General features: G+C 43.9%; 1 protein-coding gene across 1 annotated transcript; it reads right to left on the bottom strand.

Annotated features, from left to right (window-relative positions):
* Positions 1-4,779: 4,779 nt before the first annotated feature.
* On the bottom strand, positions 4,780-13,981 carry LOC103297706 (zinc finger protein 850-like). Its single transcript, XM_054711156.1, has 2 exons — positions 13,949-13,981; positions 4,780-6,791 (listed from the first exon to the last, which is right to left on the bottom strand). The coding sequence occupies exons 1-2, from the start codon at positions 13,979-13,981 to the stop codon at positions 4,833-4,835; spliced, it is 1,992 nt and encodes a 663-aa protein (XP_054567131.1). The 3' UTR covers positions 4,780-4,832.
* Between the last annotated feature and the right edge of the window lie 9,643 nt (positions 13,982-23,624).

Genomic DNA, 23,624 nt, shown 5'->3' with positions numbered 1-23,624 from the left:
TCAAGGAAAGCCAGAAAATGTGGAGTGTGCAGAATCCATTAGGGTAGATTGTCAGGCAAAGAACAGTAAGTATCTTAATTTTGACCCAGTGTGCTGTGCACTGCGGTGACGGCTTCTACTCAAAAGGCCTCTGTTCCAACCCAATGACACAGGGTGCAGACACAGGAGAAGGGGAATGAGTTGAGTGCAGAACATTATCCGGGCTTCAAGGAAAACATGGTGAGAGCCATTGTCTCAGTCAGCCAGTAGGGATACACAGCACAGAATCACAAGGGCAGTCGGTCCTATGTATGATTAAGAGGTGAGCACATCCAATGAGACCAGGATCATGTAGGACTCCAGCATCACTTTCAATATTAGGTCCCAGAATTCATATTCAATTGTATCCATTCCTGCAGGGTGAATGTCAGTGCCACATAGGAACCCCATTTGAAGGGTCAAACTGAGGCAAGAAATTCATCACAGTGGAGGGGATCCCAGCATGACACCCAACATGTGAGTGAAGGTGCAGAGACAAAGCTCTAAATACCCAGGTCTCCTGAGGGTCAAACTCTGTGCTGGGATCAAAGGGGAGGCAGACAAACAGCAGCTCACTCTGAAAGAAGGTTCCCCTGGAGAAACCACTGCAGCTGAGAAATGATGGCGTTCCCCTCAACACGGGGAGGCCAAGGGTAAGGGCTCTGAGATGTAAAGGGAATGGGAGGAAACACATAACTGCAACCATGGAAACAGGAGCTGCAGCTGAGCCACCCTGGTCCTCATGCTGTACCTGCTCCAGTGGGGGCTGCTCATCAGTGGTAGAGACTGTGTCTGACGCTGGAGAAAATGATGGTTAAAATCCAGCCCCGTGAATCTGACACTTGTCTGTGCTGTAAACGTGGGGAGCTGACTTAATATCCCAGATACTGAATTTGTTCAGCAATTTGATATGAGTTTCTACTTGTCCAGGTTGTTGTGAGAATTAAAAGAGAAAATGCTCAAAAATCCAACCCTGGAATCCAGGCAACAAGTACTCAGCTTGTTACTTTTATTGATCTTGGAAGGCCAGAGTAAGCGCCATCAGTCATCTGCATGTCACATTCAGCCAACTGAGATCCAGGGAGTTCCAGGGATTCTGCTGGAGATTCCCAGGTGGGCGCACCACAATGAGACCTGAGTGCCCACAGCACCTGCCTCCCTGCAGCAGAGTCAGTGGCTTCTTGTAGGTCCCATTTCTTACTAAAATGCACCCAAAGACAACGGTGCTTGTGGCATCGGGGGAGTGGGAAATGCCTGGCCTGAGAATGTCTCTGCAGGAGAAGCTAGAGTTGACAGGAGACTAAGAAAGAAAAAAAAAATCAATATTGAGACGGAATCATTGATCAGCTGCCTCCTGCATGCCCCACAATGGGGATCTAGCTGGGGTGCTGGCATCTTCCCTGACTGTGAATAGAACCGTGACCTCCTGGTTCCTTGGTCCAGGTGGAATCACTGACCCATGCCAGCTGTTCTCTCATATGTTCCTATCTATCTCTCCCTCTCCCTTTCTCTATGAAATCAATGGAAAGGCTTTTAAAAGTCAATTAAAATATTTATTATAAAGGAAAAAAATATTAAAACATATTATTCAAATACCCAAAAAAGGCATTTAAGACTTCTGAGAAAAAGCTCAACATAAATTCTTACAAAAATACAATCAAACAACAGTGAGGTGGTATGACAAAATTACAGAATATGTTTAAACTACAGGCCCATATAAACTGATGAACAAAAAGATAGATACAGAGGCACTGAAGCATCAAACAGACTGTCAAATTACAGCGGGAAGGTTAGGGAGAGGTGGGGGAGATAAGAGATCAACCGAAGGACTTACATGCATGCATATAAGCATAACCAATGGACGCAAAACATTGGGGCGGGGGGTGAGGGCAGGTATGGGAGTGGTATGGGGAGGGCAATGGTAAGATATGTACACATATAATACCTTAATAAAAATAAATAATAAAAAAAAAAAGATTCAAACTCAGATCTGCCAGTAGACTCATGAAGAAAAATTCATTTAATTCAAAGAGAAAGAAGCCAAGGCAGACAGAAAAACAGATGAGTCACTGGGAGACTGGATGGCATTTAAGGCTTGGTTTCACATGTTCCTGAGGCTCAGCTATATACCAGTCCTCGCAGAAACTAAGTTTTTTATAAGAGTCCAGTATACCCCTAACTGGTTTGGCTCAGTGGATAGAGCGTTGGCCTGTGGACTGAAGGGTCCCAGGTTCGATTCCGGTCAAGAGCATGTACCTTGGTTGCGGGCACATCCCCAGTGGGGGGTGTGCAGGAGGCAGCTGATTGATGTATCTCTCTCATCGATGTTTCTAACTCTCCATCCTTCTCCCTTCCTTTCTGTAAAAAAATCAATAAAATGTATTTTTTAAAAAAAGAGGGAAAAAAAGAGTCCAGTGTATACATTCAATAAATTACTTTCTAAAAATATTTTTTAAAAAATAAATTAAAAAAAAGACAACTACAGGCCCGATGCATGCAATTCTTGCACTCAAAGGGGATCCCTCAGCCAAGCCTATGCCCTCTCGCACTCCGGGAGCCCTCGAGGGATGTCCGACTGACCAATGTAAGTAACACTCATATCCATTTAAATAATTTTACAGAAATGTCCGTACCAGCTTTATTAGATATAATCAAATATTTATTAAAATGGACATGATGGTGATATATTCAAAGATAAGAATATCTACACCAGAGCCCTAGCAGGTGTGGCTCTGGCTATAGCACAGGCCTGCAGACCAAAGGGTCCCAGGTTCCATTCCCATCAATGGCATGTACCTTGGGTGATAGGCCCTGATCATGGCTGATGCAGGAGGCAACCAATCGATGTGTTTCTCTCACATCGATGTTTTCTCTGTCTTTCCCTATCTCCCTAAAAATCAATGGAAAATATCCTTGGTTGAGGATTAACAACAAAAAGAATATCTATAAAAAAAAGAGATGAGTTACTTCTATATATTCAATAAATCTCCAAGAATTGATGAGTTATAAATTAAAGCAGAAAAATACTTAGAAAAACCAAAGTTTTCTATTAAAATGGAATGTAAATCCATGGGTACTAGGAAAGCTGTGAGGAACAAAGACAGATTAAATGAGGTCATGAAGCAACTACATAGTGACAGATATGGTCAGTATTATGAGTGTAATGATGGTTTCAGTTTCATACACATGTCAAGATTTATGAAACACTATACTTGACATATGCAATCTACTCTTTACAGCTGTTAACAATGGTTCAAGATGAAACAAATGTATGTTCACCTACTTTGGAACTACAGGTTTATCAACTCTATATTCAATCCATATTCTTATGCCCTCTGGGTGAGAGTCTCATCTCAGTGACAGAAAATGCAACAATGAAGAACTTTCACCCAAACCCACTGGAATGCTGATTGGGTCTCAAAAGACCCTAGATTAAAGACAGCCTTTGTCTTCATCTTTGTTTTGATGCCAGAGCACCAATGGCTCTGATGGGAACATCTGAGAAGCTACAGGAACCCACAAAACCTCTTCATTATAATCAATGACAATGACCGCACAACAGAAGATAAACATGCCTGGAGTCTCTCAGATCTGTGCACACAGTTCCTGTAGTTTTTTCCTCAAAAATATTTCTGGGTGCAGGTGTAGATGTAGACCATTCCATCTAATGGGCTGCAGTCTGGTCCCACAACAATTAGGTCAGTGTTTCTGCAGTGAAAGGGATTCCCCTCAAGCGATGGTCCTCCAACCAGTGACCATCACCGGTGAAATTGAAGTCATCAGGCCATGTGTCCCTCTACAACACCTGGGCAGGAGGTTCCCTTCAAATGTCTTAGCATCCCCTGAAAACAAGAAAAAAATTCACGCTGCTCCCAGACATAGTTAAGGTTGTCGCAGCTACCCCTCTTTGGAGTGATCTCTGTGTCTCAAAGCATCCATCTTCACATGCGGTCTAGAGCCCACAGTGTTTCCTGGGAAATTAAGGCAAGCAGTGTAAATCTGGCAAAAAGTGATGAGCTAATTTCTGCACCATGCTGTTCCCCCAAGGGCAAAAATGTTTGAGACCGAATGAAGTTTTTCACATCATCGTGCTTGGAGAGCTCAGATCTCCTTATAAACTAACCCATAGAGTCAATAAAACACCCAACATTAAAGAAATCTTAGGAAAAAGCCTTCATTATTTTGCAAAGAAAGAGACCTGAAACTGGCAGTTCTCCCATTGATGACTTAGGCACTCAATAAATAACCTCATCATTAGCATCTAGGGAATGTGTGTCCCTGAATATGGCAGTTCTCCAACCTTATGTTTACTAGCACCAACAATCATCAATCCTATGTGGCAACTCATGACAGGGAAACAAGTAAGAACTAAGGGCTCAGGTATTCCTAATTTTCCTCAACAAATTAGACAACAGAGTTAGCTTCCCTGGGAACATGAGGATGGTGACTGATGCCATCTGCAGGGACCTTATAGGTGGTTCAGGTCAAATACTTTTAGCAACAGAAATATGCAGTGATATAGACCTGGCAAGACATGTCTGTATGTTGGTAAGTGAAACATAGATGCTACATATGGTTCCAACATAAATACTAACAAACACAACAAAAATAGTTGGGAAGACATTACATAATGTGGGTGATTAAATGTATGAGATATAATCAGACTGAGACTTCACAAATTTTCTTATACAATTGTTAAGTCCTAACTAAAGAAACTATATTTCCTACACATCTAAGAAATTTCTCACATTTGGTCTCTTTTGTACACAGCAGATTTACAAATTTTTCTGAGAGATATCTCACAATAATTACGCTCATAACGGCTTTCTCCAGTGTGACCTCTGATGATATTGAAGACCTTTGCTCCTCGAAAAAGATTTCCCACATTCACTGCATTTATAAGGCTTTTCTCCACTGTGAATGCTTTGATGACATTGGAGACCACTGCTACGTGTAAAAGACTTTCCACAGTCACTGCATTTATAAGGATTTTCTCCTGTATGAACTCTCTGATGACAACGAAGGGCAGTGCTCCAGGTAAAAGATTTCCCACATTCACTGCATTGATAAGGCTTTTCTCCTGTATGAACTCTCTGATGACTACGAAGGTAGGTGTTAGTTGTAAAAGATAGCCCACATTCACTGCATTTATAAGGCTTTTCTCCAGTGTGAACTCTCTGATGACTACGAAGGTGGGTGTTAGTGGTAAAAGATTTCCCACATTCACTGCATTGATAAGGCGTTTCTCCTGTATGAACACTCTGATGACTACGAAGGTAGGTGTTAGTTGTAAAAGATTTCCCACATTCAGTGCATTGATAAGCCTTTTCTCCAGTGTGAACTTTCTGATGACTACGAAGGTGGGTGTTAGTGGTAAAAGATTTCCCACATTCACTGCATTGATAAGGCGTTTCTCCTGTATGAACACTCTGATGACTACGAAGGTAGGTGTTAGTTGTAAAAGATTTCCCACATTCAGTGCATTGATAAGCCTTTTCTCCAGTGTGAACTTTCTGATGACTACGAAGGTGGGTGTTTGTGGTAAAAGATTTCCCACATTCATTGCATTTATAAGGTTTTTCTCCAGTGTGAACTCTCTGATGATTACGAAGGTGGGTGTTAGTGGTAAAAGTTTTCCCACATTCACTGCATTTATAAGGCTTTTCTCCTGTGTGAACTCTCTGATGATATTGGAGACCAATGCTACTTGAAAAAGACTTTCCACATTCACTGCATTTATAAGGCTTTTCTCCTGTATGAACTCTTTGATGACAACGAAGGGCTGTCCTCCAGGTAAAAGATTTCCCACAGTCACTGCATTGATAAGGCTTTTCTCCTGTATGAACTCTCTGATGACTACGAAGGTAGGTGTTAGTGGTAAAAGATTTCCCACATTCACTGCATTTATAAGCCTTTTCTCCAGTGTGAACTTTCTGATGACTACGAAGGTGGGTGTTAGTGGTAAAAGATTTCCCACATTCACTGCATTGATAAGGCTTTTCTCCAGTGTGAACTCTCTGATGACTATGAAGGTGGGTGTTAGTGGTAAAAGATTTCCCACATTCACTGCATTTATAAGGCTTTTCTCCTGTGTGAACTCTCTGATGATATTGGAGACCAATGCTACTTGAAAAAGACTTTCCACATTCACTGCATTTATAAGGCTTTTCTCCTGTATGAACTCTTTGATGACAACGAAGGGCAGTCCTCCAGGTAAAAGATTTCCCACAGTAACTGCATTCATAAGGCTTCTCTCCTTTGTGAACTCTCCGATGACAACGAAGGGCAGTGCTCCAAGTAAAAGATTTCCCACAGTAACTGCATGTATAAGGCTTTTCCCCTGTATGAACCCTCTGGTGATTATGAAGTTGAGACTTAGTTGTAAAAGATTTTCCACAGTCACTGCACTCATAGGGCCTTTCTCCAGTGTGAACTCGCTGATGACAATGAAGTTCAGTGCTAGTGATAAAAGATTTACCACATTCACTGCAGTGATAAGGCCTTTCTCCAGTGTGCACTCTCTGATGACGACGAAGTTTAGTGCTACTGCTGTAAGCTTTCCCACATTCACTACATTTATAAAGCTTTTCTCCATTGTGAACCCTACGAAGACAATGAAGGTTACTGCTATTGGTAAAGGATTTTCCACACTCATTGTACTCATAAGGCCTTTCCACTGTGTGAACTCTCTGATCATAATGGAGGGCACTGCTACTGGTAAAAGTTTTCCCACATTCACTGCGCTCATAAGGCCTATCTCCAGTGTGACTTTGCTGTTGATCATGAAAGCTAGAAAATTTGGTAAAATATTTTCCACAATCAGAGCACATAAAACACCGACTTCCAGCATGGACACCCTTTTCCTGAATAAAATTGTGGTTGCAACTAATGTCTTTCTTACATTCTTTTCTGGTGTAATAATTGTTTCTCCTTTGAAACATCATCCCACACGTGGAAAAAGCATTTGTACTATCCCTGTTCTGAGTAGCCTTTAGGTGGAGATTTCCAATAAGGACACCCTGCCCAATATTCTGGCATGTGAAATGATTCTGGGACACATTGAAATTGCAGCCTTTTGCAAGTGAGATACTGTCCACACCTCTAATGAGAGTCTTCTCTCTCACATGCTGCTGGTGAAATTTTACACTGAAGTAAAACCATTTTGCACATGCCCCGCACCTCAACAGTATCTCTCCATGTTGTCTTCCCTCCCCTTCCATCATATGGAAAATGTTTCCCAAGACGAGCCCACAACTCTCAGAGGGGTGGCTCTTCTGGGAAGACAAGGCTGCCTTGGGATTCCTGGCCTGTGACACTCTTACAGAAGCGTTCTCTTCAGTGGGTGCCTCCACATTCTCTGCTCCACAGCAGCAACCTGAACAAAAGGAAACGCTGGTGAGGTACATGTTGACCTCATGAAAACAGAATATCTTCACCACAAATGTTTATCTGTCATTATAGATTATCTTCACCACAAATGTTTATCTGTCATGACTAGGCATGATTCCATAGAATGATTTTTGAGACAAGTGAGGTAGACTCTGAGTAAATTGCTGTAATACATAACGTGGCCCCAAAGTCAGTTGATGAGGAAAATCTCACCAACGGAGGGACAGAATGCCAGCATAGGACACAAAGAAGAGAGGAAGGCTCTACTCATTGTTCCTGCACAAACGGCTTCCTTTAGACCTTACATGCTGGCCATGTGAGTCTGTGTAGAATCATTTGAAAGTGCTCAAAGCCATAAAAATGAATTACGTTAGAGCACAGGATGTTCAATATCAATATAACAACACGTGTACACTCCAAGGTGCTGCAGGCATGGACCAACGTTGGAGTGCAGCAAAGAGGCAGAGGTATAAAGTCCAGAGAGGTTAAGGTAATCCCTGGGCTGGGAATCCGAGTAGAAACAATCACAACTGAGGAGTTGAGAAAGTATCAACAATAAGCACAAACAGCCCTGACCGGTTTGGCTCAGTGAATAGAGCATGGGCCTTCGGATTCAAGGGTCCCAGGTTTGATTCCAGTCAAGGGCATGTACCTTGGTTGCAGGCACATCCCCAGTAGGGGGTGTGCAGGAGGCAGCTGATTGATATTTCTCTCTCATCAATGTTTCTGACTCTCTCCCTCTCCGTAAAAAAATTAAAAAAAAAAAAGCACAAACAAGGATTACTGGGTGAGGAATGAGTAATTGTAACAAAAACACTTCTACTCCTGAATGTAACAAAGGCCAGCCATGAATTCCTCTCCAATAACTCTTCCCAAGGCAAGACCGCCTGTGGGTCTACTGTGTAACTCATAAAGTTGTGTTTCTTCTGTGATGCACAAATGATTCTTCCCCTTAAACACCATTTGATCCATTGCATGGGATAAATGATGCGAATCTTCAAAGACAAACAGAAAGGTAGATGGTCATCACTGTGGTAGAACAACAAAGGACAAATGAGATCACAGGCAAAAGACCTGTGTGAGTGACATCAGCAAGATGGCAGAATCAAGGATATGAGCATCTTCCCCCATCCCAGTGTAAGTACACAGCTATTCATGATTAAAACCCCACAGGAAATGGGGATAAGAGTACCATGAAGACAAACCGTATTACAGACACAAATAAAGGAGAACTGTACAGAAAGGATGACTGGAAAGACTGGGTGAACAATCACATCTGAAGGTACCTACAGTAAAAAACAGGGGTCAGAGTTACCTCCAGCAGTCACTGTCCTTCTGCTATCATTGGCCATAGTGGCTTGTTTTTAAAAAAATACTGAAAATTGGTGTGTTTAAAAACCACAAAATGCCTTGGCCAGTTTGTCTATGTAGGTTAGAGCATCGTCCTGTGTACCAAAGGGTCGAGGATTCAATTCCCAGTCAAGGCACATATCAGTATGTGGGTTCCATTTCCAGTTAGCTTGTGTGCAGAAGGCAGCTCATTGATGTTTCTCCCTCACACTGATGTTTCTTTCTTTCTTTCTTTCTTTCTTTCTTTCTTTCTTTCTTTCTTTCTCTCTTTCTCTCTCTCTCTCTCTCTCTCTCTCTCCCTTTATATCTGAAACCAATAATAAACAAATAAACAAACAAATTTCAAGGTAGGCAAACACAAAACAGAACTCAAAAATTCTAGAGACAAAGTCAATAAAAAGACAACCTACTAAAAATCATGTATAAAAATAGAGAAAATACAATTCTAAGAGGAAATTTTATAGGGATAAATGCCAACATTAAAAAAAAAAAATCTCAAAAAAACTAGCCTCCATCTCAGGAATCTAGAAACAAAACAAGAAAGTAAACTCAAAGGTTGCAAAGGAAACAATAAATATTTGAACAAGCATCAGTATCAATAAAATTGAGACGGGACAAAATAAAAGAATACCTAACAGGTATTTTTCAAAAAAATAAAAAACTGGCCAACCTTGAGCTAGACTAAAGCAAAAAACAAAAACAAACGAACTAGCCTCAAATAAAGGAAAAAAGAAATGAAAGATAAGACATTACAGCTGACACTATGAACCACAGAGCATCATAAGAGATGTTGATGTTAGGAAACCACATGACCCTCCATAGAGAAATTTGTCAAGATCCCATATGAGCTTCTGAAATTAATAAACAAATTCACAGCCCTGGACAGGTAGCTCACTTGTTTAGTGTGTGGTCCTGATGCACCACGGTTGTGGGTTCCATCCCCCATCAGGGCACATGTAGGGGACAGCCAATGAATGCTTAGATGGGGAGAACAGCAGATCAATGTTTCCCTCTTTCTCTGTCTCCCTTCCTGTCTGTAAAATCCTATCTAATAATCCTATCTAATAATCTAATAATAGAATAATATGCAAATAACCATCACTCCGCTACGCCCACAATTGGGTGGCAGGACGCTGGGGGGCGGGACTTGGGGAGGCCTATCCGGGTTGAGAGGTGCGGGGGGGGCCTTGATCCAGCCGCTGAGGGGGAATACCCTGCCATCGGAGGCGGGGAGCCGGCTGTCCGCGCTGGCTCCAGGCCAAAAGCCTAGGGTCATCACGACCAGAAAGGCCTATGGGTAACCAGGAAGTGCATGGAGAACCTCTTGGTCCCTCCCCTCCACTTCCCCCACCCCTGGCCCACAGGCTCCCATCAGGCTGGATGGCCAATGGAGAGCCATAGGGAACCGGACTGGGTGGCAGTGAAGCGGGACTGGGGATTGGCGAGCGGGCGCAAGGCAGACCTCCTGCTCCTTCCTCCAGCTGACATTCTTCTGAAAGGCACGTGGAGCCTCCACTGCACAGCCTTCCTGGACGAGGACTCACAGCTGTGAGAGGCTCCAGAGCAGAGACTTCAACAAGGACTTCAGCGCCTCCTCACGGGGGGGGGGGGGAAGACGACGACGACGATGACGACCACCACCTCCCTACGCCCCAGCTGCTTCAGTGTCTGCAAGAAACTGCACATGCTCCTTCCTGAGAGATGGGCGGTTCCCTGATGGCGGCTGGGCCAGTGAAGGGATGGAGGGAGGGAGGGTGGGGCAGAAGCAAGGGGGAAGCCCTGGTTCCCTGCACCTCCTCCCACAGGCATAGCCCTTCCAGGTGTTAGGATAAAGAGTTGTGTTTTTCTAACTCTGTCCAGGTAAAGGAAACAAGTATCTGTTGACTTCTGATCTTACTCTCTGAGCCGCCAGTTAATCCCTCTGGATGCATCATATCCAACCTCCAAAGGATCCGAGGGGCAGGTTCAACCTTCGTTCCATAGGTGAGGAAACTGACCAATAAACACATGGGTCTCATAACTCAGTGTCAGCTCCCGCAGAAATCTCCGGGTAATAACTCAGATTGTATATCTAAGGGTATATTTTCTTCTATTTTCATGTTTAATTCAACCCCAGGAATTAAATAATACAATAAAGAATAAAATGAGTTCAGAGGGCTCAGCATTGTATTCCCAGAGCCGTTGGTCCCACACAAACCACAGAGCTCAGTTATCCTGAGATGAAAGAAAAGGAAAGAGAAACATGAAAGGTTTCCTAGCTCAGTCATAGAGACATCTCATAGCCACATACTAAGGACACGGCATTAACTTAGGGGTGGAAAGGACACAAAAGGAATAGAAGATGGAGCCGTTTCCGTTCAGATTCAAACCAAGTTAACAAGGCAGAAAAAACACTGGACACCATGAAAGAATGAGATGAAATGGTTTGGTAGGGAGTGTCACAGACCTCGCAGGGACAGCACCTGGGGCTCCGGACATGATGGGAGGAGAGAGGGGGCAGGGTGAGAGGAAGTGCGTGGAAAGGCCTGGGAGTAGGAACAAGAGGGTGATATGCAGAAGGTGGGCCCCACCGGGTGATGATAGGGGACAAGCCTGCGGGAGGTAGCCAAGTGCTGCCACCTCTGCTGAGGGGTGCATGCGTCTGTCCTGGGAGCTACGGCTCATGGAGAGGGAGGCTATGGCTCTATGTGGATGAGTTGCCAATGAGAGCTTCCCTGCAGCCAGAGGACTCAGGGTTCTCAACACGGCGGGAGCACAGGATCACATACACAACGTAACGAAAGAAAAAGCATCCTATTCCCAACTTATTCACAGACTTCTGTTTCTGGTATCTATATTCCCAATGTGTCCACAAGTAAATTTGGAAAAAGAAAAAATATTTGTACATGATATGACTGCATCTTTAGAAAACCCAAGTGATCACAACCAGAGCACTTTTAACACCTCATGAGCCAAATACACTGATGAACAAAAAGAGACACAGATGCATGAATAGATTGTGGAACCTCAGAGGGAAGGCGGGGGAGGATGGGTGGGTGGGAAGAGATCAACCAATGGTCTATGTTCATATATCCATCATCCCTGGACACAGACAATGGGGTGGTGAGGGCCTAGAGGGGGTTGTAGGCTGGAAAAGATTAATGGGGGGAAAGGGGACCTATGTAAACCTTTCAACAATAAAGATTTAATAAAAAAGAGTAAAAAATAAAAATAAAATAAAAGCTAAGAATAACTGCCCTGGCCAGGTGGCTTCATTGGTTGGAGCTTCGTCCTGTACATTGAAAGGTTGCGGGTTTGAACCCATGTCGGGGTGTGTGTGGGAGGCCACTGAGCAAGTGGTGCCTGGAGAAGGGAAGCTCCTCGGAGCTAAACACAGTCCAGGCCTCACCCATGATCCCAGGCCCGTCCTCTGCTGAGTGAGACCAGACCTCCCAGCTTCCTGTCGAGTCCCTGGTCTCTGAGTCACAAGGCCGCTTCCCCATGTTCCCCAGAATGGACTGCTCAGTAACCATCCATACTAATAAAAGGGTAATATGCTAATTAGACTAGGTGACTAGACATCTTCTGGACATCCAACTTCCTTCCAGACAAAGCCACGGTGGTGGGGGCTGAGGCAGAGGTGGTTAGGGGCAATCAGGTGGGCAGGGGAGGGCAGTTGGGGGCCATCAGGCCAGCAGGGCAGGGCAGTTGGGGGCCATCAGGCCAGCAGGGCAGGACAGTTGGGGGCCATCAGGGGAGCAGATAGATAGCGATTAGGCCAGCAGGCAGACAAGCAGTTAGGAGCCAGCAGTCCCGGATTGCGAGAGGGATGTCTAACTGTTGCTGCCCTGTAAATGGGGCCTAAACTGGCAGTCGGACCTCCCCCAAGGGGTCCTGGATTGGAGAGGGTGCGGGGTCCTGGATTGGAGAGGGTGCAGGCTGAGCTGAGAGGGATTCCGCCTGCCACCCTGTGCACAAATTTTGTGCACCGGGCCTCTAGTACTGCAGATAATAACAATGCAATGACTCTGCCTCAAAAGCAAACTCGATATAACTTCATTACAAATATATTATTCTAAGCACTAGTAACAAGCATCTGAGCTGCTAGAAACATGGTGGCACTAGACCTGCAGAACGCAGGGTTGTGAAAAATGTGGACTTTGTAGAAAAGCAGGTGTGAGGGAGCAATATCTACAAAGCGCAATCAAGCACATGCAAAAATATGTGTTCCTGTATGTCGTAAGCAATTAATATATAGAATATACAAGGTAGTCAAAAGACTCTCTAACCAAAAAATAGTTAATAAACAGAATAAGGAAGTACAGAAAATTCTTCAAAAACTATGTACAAATGACCAACAGGAATAGAGAAAAGGCTTTACTCACTGATCAAGGTGGAATCCCTCAGGCTTCCTGCAACACTACCAACCACAAGTCCTTCCTGTGAACGTAGTACAGCGGAGAGAACTGGGACTTCAGGAAAGAAGGGAGCAGGGGAAACAGACCCACCCTCCCCAGGACAGCAACTACCCAGGAAACTGGAAAATCAAGGAGTTCCACAGTCTACATGGGAGGACAGAGAGCACGCTGGGGGATGGGGCCTGGGAAATCCCAAAGCCAAGCCCAGGTCAGTGGTGAGAGTGAGGGTCTTACCCAGCGAGGATACAAGTTCAAAGTTCTCCAGCATCACATTCAGGTACAGCTGTCTCTGACCCTCATCAAGGAGGCTCCATTCCTCCCTGGAGAAGTACAGGGCAATGTCCTCAAAGGTCACGCCAACCTGTCAGAATGGAGACAATTGAAACCAGAGCTGTCTTCTGAGAACCCCCACTCCTACTCCTGACAAACCTTCCCCCCGTCAACCTCCTCCAGGGCACCCGGTTAGTGTGGACACCAGGCCCTAATGCTACAGCTCCAGGCCTCTGAGGGACCCCACAGCCGGGAAAGCCCCGATGAGGCTGTGACGTCCTCCCTGCAGCCTCTGATCTGTCCGCCAATCCTCACAGCCCACACCCTCAGGGAACCTCAGATGCCAGTCAGCCCTGTCCTCTCCGCCCTGCACTGGCTGTGCCTCAGAAGCCACAACGCTCCTCTCTCCCCTCCGCCTTCTTCACGGTCCTCCACGCGGGATTGAATTGGCTGACGTGTCAGGCGCCCTCCCCAGGCTGTGGTGTCTGTGAAGGAGGAAGTGAGGCCCGGAGACAGGAACTCACCTCAGCGAAGCTCCTCAGCGCGGGCGCCGCCATTGCTCTCTGTGGGCCGAGCGGGGCGGGAGCGGCGGGAGTAGAAGCCGCTGCAGGAATGGCGGTGCCTGTCCCGGCCCTGGCGTGGGTCCGGCGGTGACTCCGAGCTTCAATCCCCAGTGTGAGCTGTGAGCACCACGGGAGGCTCCGTCCATTGGCAGTTTGGCGGGAAACACCACTCTCCAGCCTTCTCCATGGGCCTGGGCGACAGGGAACTCCTGACCGTCTGAGACAAAAACCTCAGATGAAATCCCGCCCGGGGGACTACCGGTCTTGTCCTACAGAAGCGGCCAAACCTAAGTGCGTTCGGTGAGCCCCCATTGGCTCAGCCGGGTTGCATGCCATGCGTGGCCTTGTGGGTAATGTAGTTTCTAAGATCCAATTCCTGGATCCAGTATTTCTCAGTGGACTCCAGGACTGTATTTAGGGGCAAACAGCACAAGAACACACCAAGTGTACTAAGTGTCCTCTATGGCCTTCAGGGGAGGTGATGTCTGGGAAAAGCTTGTTTCTGGGGGACCTGCGTGGCTGGTTTTGCATAAATTTCTTCCGCGACCTGTTCCTTCTGAATGGCAGGCATTGTTTCTTCACTCAGGCCATTTGGCATGTGTCTCCCTCAGGCCAGCTGTAGCTTGTTGCTCAAGTCTCTTAACTCTCTAACCTGCCTCCAGTGAATCCTTTACACAAAGTTACTGTCACAAAACAGAATGTAAACTTGTCCTGCAAATATGCCCTCATACTTGAGAGCCTCTGCTTCTGATGCCATCCAAAGTGTCAGCTCTGCCTGGGCTGCAGTGTGGATAAGATGGCCCAGAGACAGACATATGAAAAGATGCTTAAAGACACAGATCACCGGAGAGATGCCAGTTAAAGCAACAAGTAGGTATCACCCCACCACTGTCAGAATGGCTGCCATCAGCAAATCAACAAAGGACAAGTGCTGGGGAGGATGTGGGAAAAAGGGAACCCAAGTACACTGCTGGTGGGAATGCAAACTGGTGCAGCCATGATGGAAATCAGTCTGGACTTTCCTAAAAAATTTAGTATGGAACTGCCATATGATCCAGTGATCCCACTTCTAGGAATATAGCCTAAGAAACTGAAAACAATCACATAAAATGTATGCACCCTTATGTTCATAGCAGCACATTTTACAATAGCACATATGAGGAAATAGCCCAAGTGTCCATCAATAGATGAGTGGATTACAAAGCTGTGAAACAGCCCTAGCCAGTTAGACTCAGTGGCTAGAGTGTCTCCCTGCAATCTGAAGGTTCCCAGGTTCAATTCAGGCAAAGGGAACATGCGCAGGTTGCAGGCTTGATTCCCATTAGGGAGTGAACAGGAGGCAGTTGATCTTATCATTGATTCTCTCTTATCAATGATTCTCTCTTATCATTGATGTTTTCTCTCTCTCTCTCGCTTTCATTTCTTCTCTGAAATCAATAAAAATATGTGTGTTTTTAAAAAAAACACACGTATGGAACATTTATACCATGGAATACTATGAAGCAGTAAAAAAGAAGAATCTTTACCCTTTCAGACAGCAAAGAGGTACCTGGAGAGCATCATACCAAGTGAAATAAGTCAGTCAGAGAAACACAAGTATCACTTGATCTCACTCATATATTGAATCTAATTAACAAAATAATGTGGTGAATGGAGTGGAGACATGGAAGCCTGGAATGGAGTGCAGAATCTCAGAGGGAAGGAATGAAAGGGTAAAAAAAAGAAAAAACAGCCTCAGGTGAGGTTTACACACACACACACACACACACACACACACACACACACACACACACAAAACAAAGTCACCTGAGCCTTGAGCATTTCCTTCTGTTCTCTGAAAGCAACGGGAAAGCTCTAGCTTGCTGTGTTCTGGGTCTGCTCTAATTTTTGTTTTTTTTAAATATTTTTATTGAGGTATTATATGTGTACATATCTTACTATTACCCCCCCACCCCACACCCACACATGCCCTCCCCCCCCAGAGTTTTGCGTCCATTGTTTATGCTTATATGCATGCATACAAGTCCTTCGTTTGATTTCATAACTCCCCCACCTTTCCCAAACTTTCCCCCTGTACTTTGAAAGTCTGTTTGATGCTTTACTGTCTCTGTATCTATCTTTTTGTTCACCACTTTATAATGTTCTTTACTATCCCTAAATGAGTGAGATCATGTGGTATTTTTCTTTCATTGACTGGCTTATTTCACTTAGCATAATGTTCTCCAATTCCATCCAGGTTGCTGCAAATGATGAGAATTCCTTCTTTTTTATGGCAGCGTAGTATTCCATTGTGTAGATGTACCACAGTTTTCCGATCCACTCATCTGCTGACGGGCACCTAGGCTGTTTCCAAATCTTAGCTATTGTAAATTGTGCTGCTATGAACATAGGGGTGCATATATCCTTTCTGATTGGTTTTTCTAGTTTCTTCGGATATATTCCCAGGAGTGGGATTACTGGGTCAAATGGGAGTTCCATTTTCAGTTTTTTGAGGAAACTCCATACTGTTCTCCACAGTGGCTGCACCAGTCTGCATTCCCACCAGCAGTGCACGAGGGTTCCTTTTTCTCCGCATCCTCGCCAACACTTGTTGTTTGTTGATTTGTTGATGATAGCCATTCTGACAGGTGTGAGATGGTACCTCATTGTTGTTTTGATTTGCATCTCTCGGATAATAAGTGACTTTGAACATGTTTTCATGTGTCTCTTGGCCTTCCTTCTGTCTTCTTTTGAAAATATTCTGTTTAGGTCTGTTGCCCATTTTTTTATTGGATCATTTATCTTCCTCTTATTGAGTTGCATAAGCTGCCTGTAGATGTTGGAGATTAAACCTTTATCAGTGATAGCATTTGCAAATATGTTTTCCCATGCAGTGGGCTTTCTTGTTGTTTTGTTGATGGTTTCTTTTGCTGTAAAAAAGCTTTTTATTTTGATGTAGTCCCATTTGTTAATTTTCTCTTTAGCTTCCATTGCCCTAGGGGCAGTGTCAGTGAAGAAGTTCTTGTGGCATATGTCTGAGATTTTGTTGCCTGTGGATTCCTCTAGTATTTTTATGGTTTCCCGTCTTATGTTTAAGTCCTGTATCCATTTTGAGTTTATTTTTGTGTATGGTGTAAGTTGGTGATCTAGTTTCATTTTTTTGCATGTATCTGTCCAGTTTTCCCAACACCATTTATTGAAGAGACTGTCTTGACTCCATTGTATGTTCATGCCTCCTTTGTCAAATATTAATTGAGCATAGTGGTTTGGGTCGATATCTGGGTTCTCTATTCTGTTCCATTGATCAATATGTCTGTTCTTGTGCCAGTACCAGGCTGTTTTGAGAACAGTGGCTTTGTAATACAGCTTGAAATCTGGTATTGAGATCCCACCTACTTTATTCTTCTTTCTGAGGATTGCTGAGGCTAGTCGGGGTCTTTTTTTATTCCAGATGAATTTTTGGAGAGTTCTTTCTAGGTCTGTGAAATATGCTGTTGGTATTTTGATGGGGAGTGCATTGAATCTGTAGATTGCTTTGGGTAGTATGGACATTTTAATGATGTTGATTCTACCAATCCAGGAACATGGTATGTTCTTCCATCTGTTTACGTCTTCCTCTATCTCTTTTTTCAGTGTCCTGTAGTTTTCTGCGTATAGGTCTTTTACCTCCTTAGTTAAGTTTATTCCTAGGTATCTTAATTTTTTTGGTGCGATGGTAAATGGGATTGCTTTTTTAGTCTCTCTTTCTGTAAGTTCATTATTGGTGTATAGAAAAGCCATAGATTTCTTGGCGTTAATTTTGTATCCCGCTACACTGCCGAATTCATTTATTAAGTCTATTAGTTTTTTGATGGAATCTTTTGGGTTTTTTATGTACAATATCATGTCATCTGCAAATAAGGACAGCTTCACTTCTTCTTTTCCAATTTGGATGCCTCTTATTTCTTCTTCTTGCCTAATTGCGATAGCTAATACTTCCAGTACTATGTCAAATAGAAGTGGTGAGAGTGGGCATCCCTGTCTTGTTCCTGTTCTTAGGGGAAATGGTTTTAGTTTTTGCCCATTGAGTATGATGTTTGCTGTGGGTTTATCATAAATAGCTTTTATTATGTTGAGGTATGAGCCTTCTATTCCCACCTTGTTGAGAGTTTTTATCAAGAAAGGGTGTTGGATTTTGTCAAATGCTTTTTCTGCATCTATTGATATGACTATGTGATTTTTATCTCTCAATTTGTTTATGTGATGTATCACGTTTATTGATTTGCGGATATTGTACCATCCTTGCATTCCTGGAATAAATCCTACTTGGTCATGGTGTATGATCTTTCTGATGTACTGCTGGAGCCGATTTGCTAGAATTTTGTTGAGGATTTTGGCATCAATGTTCATGAGGGATATTGGCCTGTAATTCTCTTTCATTGAGTTGTCTTTATCTGGTTTTGGTATTAGGGTGATGCTGGCTTCATAGAAGGAGCCTGGAAGTGTTCCTTCCTCTTGAATTTTTTGGAATAGTCTGAGGAGGATAGGTTTTAGTTCTTCCTTGAAAGTTTGATAAAACTCTCCTGTGAAGCCATCTGGCCCCGGGCTTTTGTTTGCCGGAAGCTTTTTGATGACTGCTTCAATTTCTTCCATAGTTACTGGCATGTTGAGCTGTTTAGAATCTTCCTGATTGAGTTTTGGAAGGTTGTATTTTTCTAGGAATATGTCGATTTCCTCTAGGTTGTCCAGTTTGTTGGAATAGAGTTGTTCGTAGTATTTTGTAACAATCCTTTGTATTTCGTCGGGGTCTGTTGTTATTTCACCTCTTTCATTTCTGATTTTGTTTATTTGGGTCCTCTCTCTTTGCTTCTTGGTGAGCCTGGCTAGAGGTCCATCAATCTTGTTTATCCTTTCAAAGAACCAGCTCTTGGTTTTGTTGATCTTTTGTATTGTTTCTTTGGTCTCTATGTCGTTTATCTCCGCTCTGATCTTTATTATTTCTTTCCTTCTGCTTACACTGGGCTTATCTTGTTGCTCTCTCTCTAACTCTTTGAGTTGTTGGGTTAGGTAATTTATTACCATTGTTTCTTGTTTTTTGAAGTAGGCTTGTAGAGCTATGAACTTCCCTCTCAGGACTGCTTTCATTGTGTCCCATAGATTTTGGATTGTTGTGTTTTCATTGTCGTTTGTTGCCATGATGTTTTTTATTTCTTCCTTGATGTCTTTGGTAACCCAGTCATGGTTTAATAACATGCTGTTTAGTCTCCAAGTGTTTGATTTCTTTGGGTTGTTTTTATTGTAGTTGATTTCCAGTTTTATGCCACTGTGATCTGAGAAGATACTTGATATGATTTCTATCTTCTTGAATTTGGAGAGACTTTGCCTATGTCCTAACATATGGTCTATCTTTGAAAATGAGGGTCTGCTCTAATTTTTGTTTATAAATCTGTGTTCAGTCAGTTGAGTCTCTGGAAATGCTGATACCCCTCCATGTAACTTCCTCCTGCTTCACATGAAACAATTGATTTTGGTGATGTTGTAAGAAATGTCCAAACCTGTGGAGAATTTTTCCAAGTTTATGAGACCCAAGCCAGCAACGGTGCCAGGAGGCAGAATAACAACAGATTGTGCAATGCTCGGGAGAATGGCGGTTTTGGACCTTTTTTATACATTAGACTCAAAGGAGAAGACATAAGGGGGTTACATCACATTCACTGGTGATAAATTGGGGGGAGAGTTAAGGAGGAAAATCTCTGAGATTGGATAAACAGTAAAAAATAACTACACATCAACTTCTTTTTAAGTATATCGATTAGGTAACAGTTAATATTTAACCCAATAACAATAATAATTGGGGCTCTGTGATCTTCTGTGTTGAGAGGTTGTGCTCTTAGGAGTCTGTGAAACAGAAATGTCCCTGAAAATCCAAAGGTCTGTTATTCCAGATGCAAAAAGACAACACATAGGCTCAATAAGGTTAAGTTTGTCCTTTGCAACAAAACAAAACAAAACATGCAAAAACAGGTTAGGACATAACTACCCCTGTGACTAGCTTTTACTTGGAAAGTTTTAACTTCAAAGCATCCTATATGGTTACTTTTAGCCTCTGAGTTTGCAAGATTGGCTACGCCATGCCAGGCTCCCTGAGATTGCTTGGTTTACTGTGTGGGACCATTTTTGTCCGTACTGGGGAGTTAGAACCTGTGGGTTGAGGAGAAATTCAATGAGTGGTGTGAAGGAAAGAAGCCACCTGCTAACCTGACAAGCTCAGGGGAGGCCTGTGTGGCAGTCTTGAAAACTCAGAGACCTAAAATAACCACAAAAGATGGTCTGAAAATTAAATGTTTAACTACAAACAGGTTATAGTGGGCAGTCATTCCTAAGCTGATATCTTCCCTGACAAAGATCAACTTAGATCTTCTTTCCTGAGCCCATTTGCCTTTTTGCCTCTAAGATAACGTATCTGTGAGATGTCTGGGTAACTTGTAACTTCCTTTTTACCCCGGGCCCCTCAGGGCACAACAAATTGCACCGAGACATTCCCTCATTGTTATTGTTATCAAGTTAATTGTCAACTGTTAATTACGTTAAAGTATCCTGTATCCATCTCGGTAAGAGAAGCACCTGTCCATCATTTCGCTTTTCACCCTATCCCAGAGGTTTCCCCGCTTTGCTTTGTCCCACCTCCCTAATCTGTCACCAATGGATTTCATGTAACTCCCCTACGTCCCTTTCCTTTGATTTCAATGTATAAAAATAGATGTAACCCTGCATTCTCCGGAGCATTATCTCAATTCATTGAGGTTTTGCTTCCCGGCATATGTCGACAGTTTGGCTCAAATAAACTCACTAAAATTCTTTACAGGTTTCAATGTTTTTTGTTTTGTTTTTTTTTTTCGTTAACAGTGGTTTATTAACTCTGGGACCCATTGCTGACGTCCTCCTGAACACAATGCCCCCAGTATTGCTGGTGCCCCTTTATTGGGTCTCCTGGAAGTATTCACTCTTCAGGTCAACAAAGCCTTAAGTTCTAAATGAGGCTGAGGTATTTGTAAGGACAAGAAAAAGGTCTTTTTGTTTGCTGGGGCCTTCCACAATTTGTCAGAAACACCTGCTAATTAAACCCCAAGATTGTTGGCTCCTCTCATTCAAACAGCTCCTCTGTTCAAACCGCTGAACAAGACAAGCTCCTCTCAGTGCTCCAGCTTCCATACCCCTCCTTCCTGCTGTGGTCACACCTCCGGGACATTTCGGACCAAGGGGTCTCTAGTTAGTAGAAAGTTTCCATCCCTCTGCCCCTTCAAACGAGCCTCATCTGACCTCTTCGTAGCTTTTGCTCTAGTCATATTTTATAGGCTTGGGAAAAATACTGATAAGGCACCTCCCTAGCACATCTGGAATACTGTCTCCTGGAAAGCAAACAAACTGTAACTTTTAAAGACAGTCCCTCATAGCTACACAACTTCAGCCCAGCCCAAGGCCCCTCCATTCCTGGTCCCTGAGCAACAGCCACTGCTGAAAAGCAGAAGCCACACTTCCTTCCCTGCCCTGTAGTGACTAGCAGTACTTGGCCTTTCCTCTCTTGGAAAGTGAAATAAACTTCCTCTCTGCATGGCTTCTTGTAGGTGTGTAATTTTTCACAGTCAGCATCACAGGCCAAACCCTAAGTGTATTCCTTCTAAGGAGTTAAGGGGAGTGACTGTGAAAGATGAGGGCAAAGACATTGTCAAGGCAAAAGAATATTTCCTTCTTCCTTTCTAGGTTCTTTAGGTGGACTAATAATTAAACGGATACAATATAGGTTAACAGGGGGAAACCATAAAGAAGTTACTAACATGTATACCTGCTGTATATATGGAAATGACTCAGAAAAACAGAGTAACTGGCCAAAATGGCAAACACCATCATCTGAAAAGCCACCTTCACCTACAGTCAGAAAATGTGGTGTGTGGAGAGTCAGTTAGGGTAGATTGTCAGGAAAAGCACAGTAAGGACCTCAGTTGTGGCCCAGTGTGCTGTGCACTGCGGTGAGGCTTGTACTCAAAAGGACACGGTTCCAACCCAAAGACCCAGGGTGCAGACAGAACATGATCCAGGGTACAGGGAAAACATGGTGAGAGCCATTGTCTCATTCAGCCAGTAGGGATATACAGCACAGAATCACATGGGCAGTGGGTCCTATCCATGAAAAAGAGGTGAGCACCCGTCCAATGAAACCAGGATCATGAAGGACTCCAGAATCACTTCCAAATATTAGGTCCCAGAATTCATATTCAATTGTATCCACTCCTGCAGGGTGAATGTCACTGCCACATAGGAACATCATTTGAAGGGTCAAGCTGAGGCAAGATGTTCATCACAGTGGAGGGGATCCCAGCATGACACCCAACATGTGAGTGAAGGTGCAGAGACAAAGCCCTAAATACCCAGGTCTCCTGAGGGTCAAACTCTGTGCTGGGATCAAAGGGGAGGCAGACAAACAGCAGCTCACTCTGAAAGAAGGTTCCCCTGGAGAAACCACTGCAGCTGAGAAATGATGGCGTTCCCCTCAACACGGGGAGGCCAAGGGTAAGAGCTCTGAGATGTAAAGGGAATGGGAGGAAACACATAACTGCAACCATGGAAACAGGAGCTGCAGCTGAGCCACCCTGGTCCTCATCCTGTACCTGCTCCAGTGAGGGCTGCGCATCAGTGGTAGAGACTGTGTCTGACGCTGAGAAAATAATGGTTAAAATCCAGCCCCATGAATCTGACACTCGTCTGTGGTATAAACTTGGGGAGCTGACTTAATTTCTCTGACACTGAATTTGTTCAGCAATTTGATATGCGTTTCTACTTGTCCAGGTTGTTGTGAGAATTAAAAAGAGAAAATGCTCAAAAATCTAACCATGGAATCCTGACAAGTACTCAGCTTGTTACTTTTATTGATCTTGGGAGGCGAGAGTAAGTACCATCAATCATCTGCATGTCACATTCAGCCAACTGAGATTCAGGGAGTTCCAGTGATTCTGCTGGAGATTCCCAGGTGGGCGCACCACAATGAGACCTGAGTGCCCACAGCACCTGCCTCCCTGCAGCAGAGTCAGTGGCTTCTTGTAGGTCCCATTTCTTACTAAGATGCTTATGCATATGAGGGAGTGAGAAACTGCCTGTCCTGGGAATGTCTCTGCAGGGAGAGGCTGGAGTTCAAATGAGAAAGAGAGAAAAAAAAAAAAAATTCATGCTGAGAATCATTGATCAGCTGCCTCCTGCATGTCCCACACTAGGAATCTAGCCGTGGTGCAGGTATCTTACCTGAGTCTGAATGGAACAGTGACCTCCTGGTTCATACGTCCACATGGAACCCCTGAGCCATGGGGGCTGTGCTCTCAACAATTATGTACCTATCTCTTGCTCCCTCTCCCATCATTTATGAAATCAATGAAAATGTTTTTTTTTTTAAATATATTTTATTGATTTTTACAGGGAGGAAGGGAGAGGGATAGAGAGCTAGAAATGTCGATGAGAGAGAAACATCGACCAGCTGCCTCCTGCACACCCCCTACTGGGGATGTGCCCGCAACCAAGGTATATGCCCTTGACTGGAATCGAACCTGGGACCTTCCAGTCCACAGGCCGACGCTCTATCCACTGAGCCAAACCGGTTTCGGCAATGAAAATGTTTTAAAAAATAAATTAA

Source organism: Eptesicus fuscus, chromosome 21, assembly GCF_027574615.1.
Source record: "Eptesicus fuscus isolate TK198812 chromosome 21, DD_ASM_mEF_20220401, whole genome shotgun sequence".
Taxonomy (NCBI): domain Eukaryota; kingdom Metazoa; phylum Chordata; class Mammalia; order Chiroptera; family Vespertilionidae; genus Eptesicus; species Eptesicus fuscus.
The sequence above is the reverse complement of the archived record's forward strand: the minus strand, read 5'-3'. Positions and strand labels throughout refer to the sequence as shown.

Bases quoted from the DNA above. Each gene is read 5' to 3' on its own strand.
- LOC103297706 (XM_054711156.1), bottom strand. From the start codon at position 13,981: ATGGCGGCGCCCGCGCTGAGGAGCTTCGCTGAG. The intron at 6,792-13,948 runs GTGAGTTCCTGT...CATGATCAACAG, and splicing joins CGCTGAGGAGCTTCGCTGAG to CAAAGTCACACTGGAGATAG.